Source organism: Eleutherodactylus coqui, chromosome 11, assembly GCF_035609145.1.
Source record: "Eleutherodactylus coqui strain aEleCoq1 chromosome 11, aEleCoq1.hap1, whole genome shotgun sequence".
Lineage (NCBI taxonomy): Eukaryota > Metazoa > Chordata > Amphibia > Anura > Eleutherodactylidae > Eleutherodactylus > Eleutherodactylus coqui.
This window is the reverse complement of record NC_089847.1, coordinates 14,717,586-14,733,434: the sequence shown is the minus strand read 5'-3', so window position 1 is coordinate 14,733,434 and position 15,849 is coordinate 14,717,586. Positions and strand designations below refer to the sequence as shown.

The window sequence follows — 15,849 nt, the reverse complement described above, 5'->3', positions numbered from 1 at the left end:
GGTCACTGCTCCCGGCTCTTCCAGCCTCCTCCCCCTGCAGAGAGGGACGCCGTATATTGGCCGGCGTGAAAACCCAGCCGATATACGGTCGTCTGAGTAAGCCATGAAGGTTATATAATGGCCAGAAATGTTCCTCCTGTGGCAGCTTAATCTGTAAGTTGGGTATGTTTTAATGATGGCTCCATTTTTTCTATAGGGGTCATCTTATTAAAGAACATTGAGGCAGATTTACTTAGACCAGTGTCCTGACTCCTGAATACCCCTTTTATTCAAGCAATCCAGAACAGGTCTAATTTTTAACTTGATAAAATTAGATTCAGTGTAGCGCTTCCTGGTGGTCACTGTACTGTAGTGTGTACATCCACTGGCAGAGCTGGTGGGCACACTCAGTTATCTTCCCCACTGGCAGTTCTCTTCATAGTGATCTACATTCTCTTCATAGGGAATCAACACCCTCTGCAATATACGGTGATGGAGCAAAATTCTGTTCAGCTGAGGATTGGAAAGCTGCATAAGGAAAAAAATACTTTTTTTTGTGCACGCTACAGCAATTCTTGTTAAGCTGTCATCCTTCCTCTTCACTAAAGAGCACAGCTACTGCGGTCTAATGTCTTTAAAAAAGAAAAAAAACTTCCCCAAGGCATGCCACAGGAATAGTCCCTTTCTATTGGTTAAAAGGATGCTGCATCTGCCAAAGTGATGGCCACCTCAATAGATAACATTAAAAGTCAGTGCCGATCTGTGGAGCTCCACTGGTGCCAATCATGCACATAGTTGTGGCATCTGTTGACTTGAACCATGGATGGCTTTAGATCAGGATCTTGTGGCTCACACAAACAAGTTGGATGCTTAATGGCCTCCTGAATGAGCCTAAGGCCTCATGTCCACTAGCTAAATGGAATTGTGGAATCCACAGCGGATTTTGCCCATAGGGAATCATTGGCCATCCGCGGGTCCATTAAATAGATTTTTGCACCCGCGGATGGCATTTTAAAAGAACTGCGTTTTTCACGCGCGGGAGAAAAAACGCGGCATGCTCCATTCTGCCGTGGATTCTGTGCGGATCGGCAACATTGCTATCACATTGATAGCAATGTGTGCGGATATCTGCATGCAAAAAATATACCATTTAAAGCAAATCCGCGGCAGATTCTGCGCGGATTGTATTTTTCTAGTGGACATGAGGCCTTAAGCTATTTTTTTTTTTTATAAATCTGTGTGTTGGACGTGAAAAAAGGACTGGTGCCTCTCGGGCGCAATGTGAGCATGTGATTAGTTTGTACCCGGCCTTAACAGGTAGTCCTATCACATACATTTATGGCATATCCGCCGGACTCTTCATAAATGTCCCATGTGTGGTTTTGGCTTATGTGCCAATCAAAATGACCATAAACAACAAAAAGGGCAGCAAACTGTGAGTGCAGATTAATTACGCACATGTCACCAAACTCCAAATTGTAGCAGATTTTTATTCTTTTTTTTTTACTTATAAGGAGAATAAAACTCTTATTCTACATGCAGATAAGGAAATATTCATCTTGTTACAGTAGAAAATCACCTCCTACTGGAGAATTAATACAAAATATACTTTTACCACCGAACTATCAGGCCTGTGCAAGGAGACTGCAGAAGAAAGCTGAATGTTAAACAAATCTATAGCTTCTCATGTATCTCCTGAAGAAAGGGGAGAGTAGGACACCCAAATGCATTGCGTTAGTAGTAATAAGAGTAAAAGGTCCTTCTATGGGGGGTAATAGAAGGATGGGCCTTATATAAGGATGACCGATCTGCTATACTTGTTCATTAGCCGATTGTGTCATTTAGGTGAGCATAACTACTCACTGGTGGGCTGCACAGCCAATAAATGATGGCTGTATGGGGACTAACGATTGGTCATCCCCATAGAGCAGATGATCTGCCTGTATACATGGAGGGAAGGAGCGCTGACAGGCATACTCACAGTCAGCGGTCGTTGGAACAGGCAGATTATCTGATCGTATAAAAGGACCTTTACTTCTGCATCCTGTGAACTTTCTGTGCATTACTAACAGGTGGCACAAGGCCGTGTTCACATGGGAATATATAACTGTCAGTTTCATGCCAGATCTTTCAGATGAGAATCTGACACATTTACATCCATGTGAACAAGGTCTTAGAGGCCTTTCACGTGGGACGGAGTAGGCCACAGAACACTGCGCAAGCTGTCGTAAATTTAGCATCAAAATCCACAACTGGAATTGAAAATGGCATTAAATTTGCCTGCAATTCCACAATCGGACCTGTAGATTTTGATGTGGAATGCTGCGGTTTTTGTAGTAGCCTAAAGTCTATGTTGCTGGCACCTCCATAAATGTCATACATGCCATGTCTTTTGTAGATGCGCTGTGCAAAGTTGTTTAGTCATTTTATTATATGTATTGCACAGCTGCAGCAAGTGAGAGGTTAATGTTTGCATGAGACTGGGAGATTCCTGCAAATGTATCAATTTATGTCCAGTCATGTTGTATGTGAGAGATTATAAGTATGAGTGACAGAGGAGCTAAGTGGGTCTATTCTTCTGGGTTCCTGAGAGAGAGTGCCAGCCACATGGGCGTACCTTCAACCCTCATGTGGTGAAGAATGGAAGAAAAATAGAGGTTTCCTGAGTACCCCAATACCAGGAGCCAACAGTGAGTGAGGACAAGAAAGTGAGAGATTGAGAGTGAGCGAGACGAGACGTCAAGACCACCGTGCAGAGGTACTGTTCTGTGAGGGTCTGTGGAGTGACCCTACCCCTATCCTCGTCTGGAGAGTTCACCGTTCAGTAGCGGTGCCTAGCAGATAACTGCAACTGCAGGACCAGTTTCATCCCGAGTTTCCTCCCTGATCTCTAATCTTCTGTTTACCTGCACCAGTGTATTCTTGAGTGTATCCTGATAAAGTTTCAAGTAAAGTTTTGCCAGGCCCTGACCATTCTTAGGGACCTGAGGTACGTTAAACAGTCTGCGGCTCATTTATTTCCCGCCGCGGGTCATTCCAGTGGGTAACGTAATGATGGTGTCACCTGTGACAACATTATCTCCTGTTCCTATGTTTATTGGCCATCCCTCTCCTAGGGGTGTCCGGAAGAGGTCCGGTGCTGCTCTGGCCGAGGCTGTGTGTGTCCCTCTGGGATGGAGCCTGGTAAGTGCCACCATGACAAATGACCACTCTACCCTCCCAGCTCCTCAACGTATGCCCTGTGTCTGGAGTCACCCCATGGGACACTGCACATCCCGTATGAAAGGTTCCTTATTGTTCAAGGCTGGTCTAAGTTGAAAGGACTCTAGAGGTCGTTGACTTCCATTCCCCCGTTGGTGAGAGGAGTCCTCCTGTCTCATGGTGCTAACTGGCTTGGAAGCGCTAATGATAAATCTTCCTGTTCTTATTGTGCAATTTACATTGATCAAAGTTTGGTCATCGTTGTCGGACTTCGATTTGCAGAGATCCATTGAAAGTACATTTCAAACAACCCATTTAAGGGTGTCTTCTAAGGGGGCGTCATTTTATGCTGCAAATAAATTTGCAACGCAATGTCATTTGTGGATTTTAAAGCAGATGTGCTGCTGATTGCGGCCATTGCATTGCTAAGGGCAAAGTCTGCAGCAATTTCATGGCAAATCCGAATCTAAATCCACATGTAGGATTTGTGCAGTTTTCAGCGGATTTCTTTGTGGCCCATCAACACGGCCCCACATTCTCCATAATTACATGAATTGACATCAATGGCTGTCAAACTTGGAAATTTATGGCAATCACCTATCTACCAGGCCTGGCTTGGCTGACCTTACACTATAAATATTGTTAAATGGGATTTCCACTTGTAAGCTACTGATGGCCTATCCTCAGAAGAGGCCATCAATAGTAGATTGGTGGTGGATCCAGAAGGGAGACAATGGCCAATTAGCTGTTTATCGGGCTGACACGTATTTGAGCCGAGCTGATTTCTGCAGGACACACACAGCTCCATTCTCTTTGAAGTGGCCAGGCTTGGTATCACCGGCAAAGTTCCCACTTAAGTGAATGAGAACTTTGCCTGTATTACCCAGCCTGGCCACTGCAGTGGGAACGGAGCTGTCTACTTCCTGTAGAAATTAGCTTACTGCATGAGCACAATGGTCTGGTGAACAGCTGATCAGTAGAGATGCCAGTCAACGGACCCTACTCTATCCTGAAGATAGAGCATCAGTAGTTTACAAGTGGACAACCCCTTCATTTACATATTTTTTCAGTTTTTTTTGTTTTGTTCTACTATTCACAATTGGCTCTTGGGCTCTATGTCATCTTGCTGTTGTAACTGCGGCTTGACATGTTTATATTTCAACTCTGTAGTTATAAAAATCTGTGGCGCCCTGTTCCCGATTATCATCCTGTGGAGGGACCCACCATCTTGGCAAACCTCTTCTACTGTTCTGTCTATAGAGTAGATTTTGTGTGTCTGTCCGGTGAGATCAGGATCTTTGGGGTAGAGTTCATCTCCTGCAAGAGAACAAACAGAAACATCATGAACATTTCCCTCATTGGTCTTTCCCCTATACCGCTCCTCATTAATTGGTGCAGCATCATCAGTGTGGGCCGTCAGTACTTCTGTAGTATAGAAGGGGACAAGAAGCCAGGAAATAGTTAAGAGTTGTATCAAAATTGCAAGTTATCCCCTATCCACATGCCAGGGGTGGGACAGGGTTGGGGGCCCCTTGTTGTAGGAGCAGGTGTAGGTTTCAGAGAGGACGCACACCTATCAGACATTTTTTGCACACTTATGGTACATTCTGTAAATTTAGATTTATTAACCTCTTGAGGACCCGGCCATTTTTTTCCTTCCAACTTAAAAAAAAAAATCATACTTTTGTTATATTTTTTCCATCAACGTTGCTGTCCGACGTTATTTTTTTGCGGGTCAGGTTGTTATGTTAAATAGTATTATTCAATGTACCATTTACTGAATCAAAAACATTTGAAAAATTTCTAAATGTAGTAAAAATGAAAAAAAAAACAAATACGAGTCTTCTATTTTTTTTTTTGTTAAACAAAGACCCCTTACGTTCCAAAAATTCTCCTTTCATTACCTTTTTTAAAACAAGGTTTAGGAAAAGTAGAGCGTCTTGTTTTTATGGTGTATATACTGCAGAAAAACGTGGTTCGGTACGGTTATGACGATACCAAATTTATATAGTTTTTCTGTTGCACTACTTTTAAAAATAAAATAACATAAGGGGGTTCTGTCATTAGAAAAAAAAATTCTGGTCCTGACAGCCCTTCATGGCGGACGTGTGTCCCTAAAGCTCCAGCAAACCACCGAACAATCTGATCCATGTAGCCCCTCCAAAGCACAGCTTACCTGTTCAACGGAGGGCTGCAGCTCACCTGACCACTGGTGCACCGATCTGAAGGGCCGTTGTCCAGCTGAACACTTGCCGCGGGGAGCAGAGAAGCCCGAGGCCGGCTCTGGCCTGCATAACCTCTGACGCTGAGAAAAGGAACCGGGAGCCGTTCTGCACCTGCCGCGGAACGGGAGAGCTCTCCCTGGACTCCCACAAAGGGAGAAGAAGTGGGCATCCCAGGCGATCCTCACCCCGCCAGTGTCGGGAGCTCCAACAGCCAGGCGAGAGATCTGGGCCACCACATGGTGGAGACGCAGGATTCTACGGTCTCCCGCTAGCGACAAAGCGCAGAGGACATACACCTCACCACTCCACAGGCAGAGATTCCCCCGGGCACCTGAGAGACCCGCTTATCCCAGGAGGACAAAGCTTCACAGCGGAGGCACAGCAGCTGAACCTGCAGAGTGCCGGATACGAGACCTCACCGTCCGCCTGGGTGAGTCCCCTGCTGCACAGCTACACCCCTGCACAGCAGAGCCAGCAGCGCACACACCAGACACCCAGACCAGCAGACACACCCCATACCAGCAGGACAAGCCGTTCCCTGCATACTGCCTCACCATAGAGAGACACTGCTTCCCCATCACCTGCAGGCCCTGTCTGGCCATCAGCCATACTACAGTACGAACTGCCTACCATCTGCCATTGCCTCCATTCTCCAAACTAAGGACCTGACCACCACCTGTCCTATTAAGACTCTCTTCAGTATATGAAGATCCCTACAAAAATACACTCCCTCCCCCACCCTTTCCAAGATTTCTTCTGAAATCATGACTAAATTATCCAACGAATTCTGGGACCTTGGCCAGAAAACAATAGCCCTAGAAGACAGAATGGACAATGCCACCATAGTTCTAGACTCCCAGGAAAAAGAAATAGAGCAACTCCACGCGGAGATACACTTTCTCCGTGACAAATTAGAAGATATGGAAAACAGGGCGCGTAGAGACAATGTATGCATCCGAGGGGTCCCTGAATCTGTCAAAGACTGCTACAATCAACAGTGACAGCACTGTTCCAGGATCTATGTCCGAGTTTACCAATTGAAAGATTGGAATTCGACAGGGTTTATAGAGCTTTGCGTAAACCAAACTCCAATGGTTCCCCTAGGGACACTGTACTAAAACTTCACTTCCATCGCACTAAGGAGCAATTGATGCACGCGGCACTCCTCCCAGAAGCTAACATTCCAGGGCTTTGAATACCAGATGTTCCCCGACCTAGTACCATCGCCGCTAGCCAAGTGAAGAACCCTCAAGCCATACTTGACGATCCTGCAAAGGGAAAAAATCCAATACAGATGGGGCTTCCCATATGTGCTAACGTTCCCTTACCAGGACAAGGTCCACACTGTTCTATCCCCTGAAGGCACCTGACGCTGCTTCAAGGAGCTACAGCGACCTCCACCTCAAGCGGGTTCCGCAGATTCATCACCTATTCCCTCCTCACCTTCTAAACCCACATCTGGACCCAGAGAGAAAATTAACGCAACTCTCAAGCATGACTCACAAGCAGGCGCTCGCAGCACCCCAAAAGGCCTCCAAGATGACATAGCCTGAAAATCTCCTGTCAACTTTTTTCCTCGTCTGTTACGGACACTTCTCCTCATCTGACATGAAAGAGACCATCCCGCAAAGAAACCCAAGAAGTCTCTACTTAACGAATGAGGGGAATATATATTGAGACAAAAATAACTCTGGCAATGACTGCTTAGTGGAACTGTACAAAGAAACCTCCAAACTAGTCAAAATGTAATAACAGTTAGCACTTTGCTTTCTCAGCCAGGTTGTCTGTTGTCTCTTGCCCAGATGCCCCTCTCCCCCCCCCCCCCCTCCCATAGGGTCTTTCCCTACCTTTTAGCTTTAGGAACTATTAACCACTTCACACTTGTGTTGCAGTGGCTTCCCATCTCCAAACCTTTCAGTAGTAATGAGACTCGCATTAGCTACGGTAATCGGTTCAGTACTACTCTGTTTCTAAAACTACTGTTACATGTTGGCCACACCCTGTTCCCCCTTGCCCCTCTTCCTTTCCCCTCCTTCCCTTTCATCTGCCCCTCTTACCATGGGGTGGAGGTTCCGAGATAGCTATCATACATAATATTCTTCGTACTCCCCCATGGATTTAAAAATTATGCCACAAAATGTACAGGGCTTTAATTCCCCACAAAAGCAATCAAAGGCTTTCTGATATTACAAAAGTAGACACGCAGATATCGTTTGCCTGCAGGAGACCCATTTCTCCACCAACTCTGCCCCACGCTTCCTCACTCCCCAAAACCCCAGATTTTACTCAGCGAAAGCCCCCACCAAAACCAAAGGAGTTACTATTTGTTTTAGCAAATCGGTACCTTTCACCCATACCTCCACTATTGCAGACCCAGAGGGCCGCTATCTAATATTAACGGGCTCCATCCAAGATGTATCAGTGACTCTCATTTCCTACTATGCTCCAAACTCTAGGCAGATTCAATATTTCATGAAACTCTTTGAACTAGTGGAGACCAACAAAACAGGCAGAGTTATTATCTGTGGTGACTAGAACTGCATACTTAACCCACATCTAGACAGGAACACTACCACTCCTACTGTACCCCAACACTCGATTTTGCACAACTTTAAATTTCTCCTTCAGCAATACCACCTAGTAGACACGTGGCAGGAACTGAACCCAACCACCAAGGATTTTACCCATTTCTCAGCTCCACACTTCCTATACAGACGAATAGACCATATCCTACCAACCGACACCTTCCTCCCACAGATCTCGCAGTCAAAGATCCTCTCGGTTTCATGGTCGGATTACAGCTCAATGTCTGTCACCTGCAGCTCCCTGATGTCCAACCCTTTAAATACATCTTGGACCCTCAACGACTCTCTTTTATCAATCCCTGAGGTTGTTTTCTTCTTAATACCAAAGCTGGAGGAACACTTCCAAATAAACAGCCAGTCCACTTTCTCCCCCATTTCTCTCTGAGAAGCACTCAAAGTAGTGATTCGTGGTCACCTAATCCAGATAGCCGCCCAGCTGTACCTAAAACAAAGAGTCTCGCAAATTCAAGAGAAGGCCAAGAAACACCCATCTAAAAATAATCTTCAAGCGTTACCCCAGGCTAGAGCTGAGCTAGAACTTTGCCTTACTGATTCCATAGAATGGAAATTGAGGTGGTCCCACCAGCGATATTATATACTTAACAACAAACCCTCCACACCCCTCGCTCGTAGACTCAATACACACCCTAACATAAGCCCCTTTTATAGACTTTGCATAAACCAAAACGCAGTCACCGCAAACCCAATTATGATAACTAGAGAATTCAAGTTGTACTCACAGCATCGCTCCCTCCCCATGGACCAAATCTCCTCTTACCTTCAAGAAAGAAAGCTGGCTACACTCGAGGAATCTTTCTGCAATAATCTTGCATCTAAAATCACCCAAGATAAAGTAACTAATGCCATAAAAGCGCTGAAAGTCAACAAAAGGACCGGGCCCAGACGGTTATTCAGCCCTGTATTACAAAAAGTTTTCACCAATCCTGAGCTCCTATCTCACAGACTATATTAACACTATGAGAGAAGGTCACCAGGTCAGCCAAACAGCCCTTTTGGCGGCGATATCTATGATACCTAAACCAGAAACAGACCCTTTGGACAAACAAAACTTTCGCCCCATCTTCCTAATTAATGTGGATGTGAAACTACTAACCACCATCCTAGCGTGGTGTTTAAATACAGCCCTCCCTTTGCTAGTTGGCAAGGATAAGGTAAGCTTTGTCCTAGGCCATCAGGCCCCAGACAGCACTTGAAGACTGACCCACCTCACTCACCTCTGCAGAACAAGGGGAATCCCAGCCATGCTGTTATCCCTTGACATACACAAGGCTTTTGACACTTTAGGCTGGGCATACTTATTCTCGGTCCTTGAGCATCGGGGGTTCCCTGGCGAGTTCCTCACATGGTTGCGGATACTATATGCTCACCCCAGAGCCTTTGTGCATAACAGGGGCTTCTGCTCCGATATATTCCCGATCCGCCGGGGGAATCGTCAGGGCTGCCCATTGTCCCCTTTACTCTTCATCCTGGCCATAGAACCTCTGGCTCTGAAACTTCGCAATAATCCTAATATAAAGGGGATTGAGGTCGCGTTGGTCCACCACAAACTCTCACTGTTTGCGGACGATTTCCTGATGTTCATTTCTTCCTCACAACCTAATAGCAGAACTGACCAGATTTGGGTCTCTCTCTAGTATAACAATCAATCACACAAAATCCAGAGCACTTAACCTTACACTCCCCTCGGAGTCGGTTGACTTGTTCCAGATGAACCTCTCTTTTTAATGGGCGACAGGCTCGCCGGACTACCTAGGTGTTCACCTGACAAACACATATATCCCCATGTAGCCAAAATTACATCCCCCTCCTCTGCAAAACAAGGTTGCTCCTGGAAAGTTGGAGTTGGTATCACATTTCCTGGATTGGGAGAGTTAACGCCTTAAAGATGACGCTTCTTCCTAAGCCACTATACTACTTTAGAGCTCTCCCGATCCAGGTACCGGGACATATGTTGAAAACTCTTCAGCTGATGTCCCTTCGATTTGTCTGGAGTGACTCCGTTCCTAGGGTTTCATGGTCCACCCTGTTTAGACACAGACGGAAAGGAGGATTGGGATTTCCTAATTTATGCAAAATATTACCAGGCAGCCTAGTTGGCTCTCTGACTAGAACACTTCTCTTTGGGTATTCCTAGAAGCAACAGAAACTCGCCCCCTTACTTTAGACTCCATATTATGGATACCACCTAAACACAGACCTCCAATCAACAACCCCATTAGGAATCACTCCCTTCGTGTCTAGGACTCCATAAAGTATTCAGGGAAATTAATATTCCTACACCTGCCACTCCTGTGGAACCCTGTGTTTCCACCGCGAATGGAATCACCACAATCATTTGCAAACGGGACAAGAACAGGCCTCACTAAAGTACGCCTCTAGCTTTCTATTAACGGACCCATCCCATTCTCTACTCTAAAAGAAAAATATGATCTACCATCTGTAGAAGTGTTCAGATACCTACAACTAAACCATCTTGATCATCTCTCCTTAAGAACATGCGCTCTCCATTGACTCCAACTCCATTCGAAATATACGGTTATAAATACCTGCACGCAAGAGGTCTCATTTCACTCCGGGTTTACTCTGTTTACTCCGCAGTTTACTCCGGCCTAGTGCCTTCTTCCTACCGTACACAATTACATTATGTCGCACGCTGGGAATAAGATCTAGGCGAAACTCTTTCTGAAGAAGACTGGACTCAGATATGGAAGTCAACTAATAGCAGTGCCAGAACCATATTAATGTTAGAAACCTCATTTAAAGTCTTATTCCGCTGGTACTTAACCCCCGACGGAATAGCCCACGCAGTACCTGGATACCCTCCCAATTGTTTCCGCGTATGCTCGGCACCGGGTGATATGCTCCACATTTGGTGGTCCTGTCCCCGAGCTAAGAGGCTATGGATTTGAATGTATTCTCTAATATATTCAGTCACAGGCCATAATATACGCAAAAACCCTTTGGAGGCTCTATTAAACAAGCACATAGATAATATTCCCCCTGACTCTAGAAAATTAATTACCTTCTTTTTCCTGGCTACGAAACAAGTTATTGTCCGTTTGTGGCACAAAGGTGGCCTGGATTTTACAGAGGTCAAGCGCAGGATGGATTGGTACCTAATTAATGAAAAACTGACTTCTATTTTAGCTGATAGACTTGGAAAATTTCTGAAAATTCGGTCCCCATGGCTAGAATATACTATTCCTCCACAAGGTAATAGATCCCTAGCCTCCCTGTGATGATAACCGCTACAAAAACCACCTATTACAAGTCTACCTTATAGAGTGTCTGGGAATAACCTCCTCGTCTCCAGGACCCCCCTTCTCCTCCCTTTCCCTATGCCCCCCTTCTTTCCGCTAAATTCAAGTTAGGCCCTGGCCAGGCCGCTAGTATTCAGGTTTTTTTCTATGACAATCCATAGAAGATTGGACCGGAACTCAAAAGGGGAGAATTATGTTATAGCTTGCTTCCTTCTAAGTAATGTTTACTGCATTATTGTAAATTCATAAACTTCAAATAAAAATCATAGTAAAAAAGAGGAAAAAAAAAATCTATACTTACCTATTCCTTCCTTCGTCAGTCTTCTTACCGCATCTTCTCCTCGCTGATGCTCTCCTGGCTCCTCCAACCATCCCGAATCCTCTTTTTCCTGTGGTGTTACATCCATTCTCGGCAGTCTCCTTCCTGCAGGGCAATGTATGCTATGTCACTAGTGACAGCAGGGAGTGCCGAGCTATTGCTGAGACTGCGCCTGCGTGCTGTCTCACTGCAATAGTATATGAACACTCGCGGCGAGACAGCGTGCATGTGCAGTCTCGCCAATAGCTTGGCATCCCCTGCTAGGCAGTGAACGTTACATCACTAGTGATGGGAAAAAAAGGGGGTTTGGTACCATGTTAGCCAGCAGAGCAAAGTGTGATTTGTCCTCAGTGAGAGAAACCAAAGTAATCTTGTAGATATGATACCTTTCAATGGCTAACAAAAATACATATCGATTAGAGATGAGCGAACGTACTCGTTTCGAGTAATTACTCGACCGAATACCGCTATTTTCGAGTACTTCAGTACTCGGGTGAAAATATTCGGGAGGCGCCGAGGGGTGGGGGGAGGCGTGGCGGCGCGGGGGGTAGCAGCGGGGGACAGGGGGAGCCCTCTTTCTCGCCTTCTCCCCCCCACTCCCTGCTGCAACCCCCCACTCACCCACGGCGCCCCCCGAATCTTTTCGCCCGAGTACGGAAGTACTCGAAAATCGCGGTACTCGGGCGAAAAAGGGGCGTGGCCGAGTACGCTCGCTCATCTCTAATATCGATCCTTCATCATGCCAGAATGAAACTAGTTTGGATGGGGCATATATATAAAATATACAAATGCAGAGAGGACACTCCTCTTGATTGAAATACAAATGTTCACACACAGATATTTGTTTTGCACTCAAAACTTAAAACAACAGACAAACTGAGCTGACACATAAATAATCAATCAGTTCACTGAGATCAGGAATGTGACCGTCTCATGATGTGTCTTATCTCTCCTTCAACCCGCACATGGAAAGAGATGCAGCACCACCTATTGGATGACAACATTCTTGATTGGGAAAAGGACATCCCTCTTGAACTCCTTTAGACCTTTCATATTATCCACTTATGTAAGAATCCTGGGCTGAGGTTCATTCCATTCTTGAGGTTATCAAACATGGCCATATATTTGTACTCCCAAATTCTTCTGTGATGCTGCGACTTGAAATTGCCCTTCATTATGATAACTCTCATCTGCTCCATGCTGTGTCCCGGACCACAAAAATGTTTTGTCTTCCGTCTTTCCCTCTCTAATTGTGTGGCAATAAGATCTTATCTTTTTTGTCCTGTTTCCACAATATAAAGCCCCCAAACAGGACATTCGCCGCACAGGATCAGGTAGAGAGAAAAAGATGGAATTACCTGTGCCAAAACATTGTTATGGAGCAGATGAGCGTTATCATAATGAAGGGCAATTTCAAGTCGCAGCGTCACAGAAGAATTTGGGAGTACAAGTATATGGCCATGTTTGATACCCTCAAGAATGAAATGAACCTCAGCCCGGGATTCTTGCATAAGTGGAGAATATGAAAGGTCTGAAGGAGGTCAAGAGGGATGTCCTCTTCCCAATCAATTTATTTTTCTTAAACTTCATAAAAATTTTGAACTTGACATGCAAGAATGCTACCATCCAATAGGAGGTGCCGCATCTCCTTCCATGTACAGGTTGAAGGAGAGATAAGACACATCATCATGCTGTCACATTCCTGAGCTCAGTGGACTGATTAAGTATTTATGTTTCAGATGAGTTTGTCTGTTGTTTTAGGTTTTGAGTGCAAAACAGTCTCAAATTTCTGTGTGTGAACATTTATATTCAATCAAGAGTAATGTCCTTTCTGCATTTGTATATTTTATATGTGCCCCATCCAAACCAGTTTCATTTCTAGCCTAATAAAGGACTGATAGAAGACCCGAAAGCTTGCTATAACATAATGGATTTTTGTTAGCCATTAAAAGGTATCATATCTAAGATTACTTGGTTTCTCTCACTGAGAACAATCACATATCACTAGTGACGTAACCTACACTCACCTACCGGAAGCAGAATACCGGCAATGTATGCTACATAACAGGAAGAAGAGGATCCGACCGACTTGCGGTGAGGTGACTCGGGGGACTGGAAGAGCCAGAAGTAGATCAGCAAAAAAAAAAATGCAGTAAGAAAACGGGGAGGAATAGGTAAGGTTTGATTTTTTTTCTAATGACAGAACCTCCTTAAATATTTTCTACCACCATCTTCTGACCGCCATAACTTTTTTATGTTTCAGCGGTGTGAGGACTCATTTTTGACAGGCCGACCTGTGGTTTCTATTGGGAGCAATTTGGGGTATATGCTACTTTATCACTTTTTTTTTACATTCTTCTTGGAGAATCTTTCTGATTGCATTCAGCGTACGGTACAAGTAACACATTTATTTTAATAGACCAGACATTTATAAACGTGGAAAGAGCCAATATGCTTATGCTTCTGTTTTGGGGAAGTTTGAACTTTTAGTGTTTTTTGTTTTGTACTTATTTAATAAAAAATGCACTTTTTATTTTGTTTTTTTTAGTTCCCATAGGGGACAAACCAGTGATCATTTGATTGCTTAGATTATTAAATATTATGTATTTCTACAGGCACATCTTAGGGCAGAAATAAATGGCAGTTCTGGGGCCTTCACAAGACCCAAATGGTACCCTGTAATCTCATAGCAGGGGGGGCTGTTTAGGCCATTTAAATGCAGCTGTCAGAATTAACAGTGGCATTTAAATAGTTAAAGGGGTTGTCCCGAGAAAGCAAGTGGGGGTAAGCACTTCTGTATGGCCATATTAATGCACTTTGTAATATACATCGTGCATTAAATATGAGCCATACAGAAGTTATTCACTTACCTGCTCCGTTGCTGGCGTCCTCGTCTCCATGGTGGCGTCTAATCTCCCGATTAGACGCGCTTGCGCAGAAGGGTCTTCTCCCTTCTCTTGGGTCTCGGCACGAGCGGCATTCTGGCTCCGCCCCCTTCTACGCGTCATCGCGTAGCTCCGCCCCGTCACGTGTGCCGATTCCAGCCAATCAGGAGGCTGGAATCGGCAATGGACCGCACAGAGCCCACGGTGCACCATGGGAGAAGACCCGCGGTGCATCGTGGGTGAAGATCCCGGCGGCCATCTTGGTAAGGTAAGTAAGAAGTCGCCGCAGAGCGGGGATTCGGGTAAGTACTAAACTTTTTTTTTTTTTTAACCCATCCCTTGTGTTTGTCTCGCGCCGAACGGGGGGCCTATTGAAAAAAAAAAAAAGCCGTTTGGGCGCGGCACAACCCCTTTAACAGCAGCATTCGGAGTTCTTTCCGATCCGGCCCCTTGAAGCCAACCATAATGCTGATGTAGCCCTCGTGAAAATAAGTTTGCCATCCTTGCTATACAGTGATTAAAGGGAACCTGTCACCTCAGAACAGAACCATAAACAGTTATGCTGCTGTATGGGGAGATGTGGATGTATTTTTATACTCGCCCAAACCATTCGCCAGTGAACTCTCCTCAGACTGCTGCACGCTCCTAAAGAAGTCTATGAAAGAGGGCACACTGCAGAGTGCACAAAAGTCGGATTTTCAGACCGCATGCAGACTTCACCGGCGGAGGAGCGGGTCCCTATATAGCACCATAACTTAGTTTATAGTTCTGTTCTGAGGTGACAGGTTCCCTTTAAAGCTTTATTCCCATACCCAAAAGTCACGTACCTGGCAGCGTACTCATAACGCCGTCCTTGGCGTGTATAATGATAGGGCAGAATCTTTCACAGCCTTCCAGACCACGATGGAGAGCGAAACGCTGCAGATCTTCAAGGTGCGTGAAGTTACACAATCTGCTCAACTCATAGATCTGGGGAGGGGGGATCCAGGCATTATTCTGAGATTCATTTATTGTTTCCTTAGGTGTCCACCACTGAAACATCACAAATAATATATTACTGGATGCACAGATGATCTGATAACAGTTTTATCTATTGGAGAGTTGCATTTGCAGCAGTTTCTTTATAGGTAAGTCACTTTATACATACATTACTTATCCTGTATTATACTTCAGAGCTGTACTCACTATTCTGCTGCTGGAGTCACTGTGCACATACATTACTTATCCTGTACTGATCCTGAGTTACATCTTGTATTATACTCCAGAGCTGTACTCACTATTCTGCTGGTGGAGTCACTGTGCACATACATTACTTATCCTGTACTGATCCTGAGTTACATCCTGTATTATACTCCAGAGCTGTACTCACTATTC

At 45.0% G+C, this 15,849-nt stretch overlaps 1 protein-coding gene across 2 annotated transcripts in view; it reads right to left on the bottom strand.

Annotated features, from left to right (window-relative positions):
* Positions 1 to 1,449: 1,449 nt before the first annotated feature.
* The window catches only part of LOC136582736 (acyl-coenzyme A diphosphatase NUDT19-like), a 31,540-nt gene continuing 17,140 nt past the window's right edge, over positions 1,450 to 15,849 (bottom strand). The window contains exons 3-5 of one of the 2 annotated variants that reach the window (XM_066583966.1): positions 15,303 to 15,507; positions 11,573 to 11,695; positions 1,450 to 4,497 (exon numbers count right to left, since the gene is read on the bottom strand). In XM_066583966.1, the coding sequence (XP_066440063.1) occupies positions 4,274 to 4,497; positions 11,573 to 11,695; positions 15,303 to 15,507 (552 nt within the window). In that variant the 3' untranslated portion in view covers positions 1,450 to 4,273. The remainder of the gene's footprint in view (positions 4,498 to 11,572; positions 11,696 to 15,302; positions 15,508 to 15,849) is intronic. The other variant, XM_066583967.1, reaches the window with a different exon arrangement.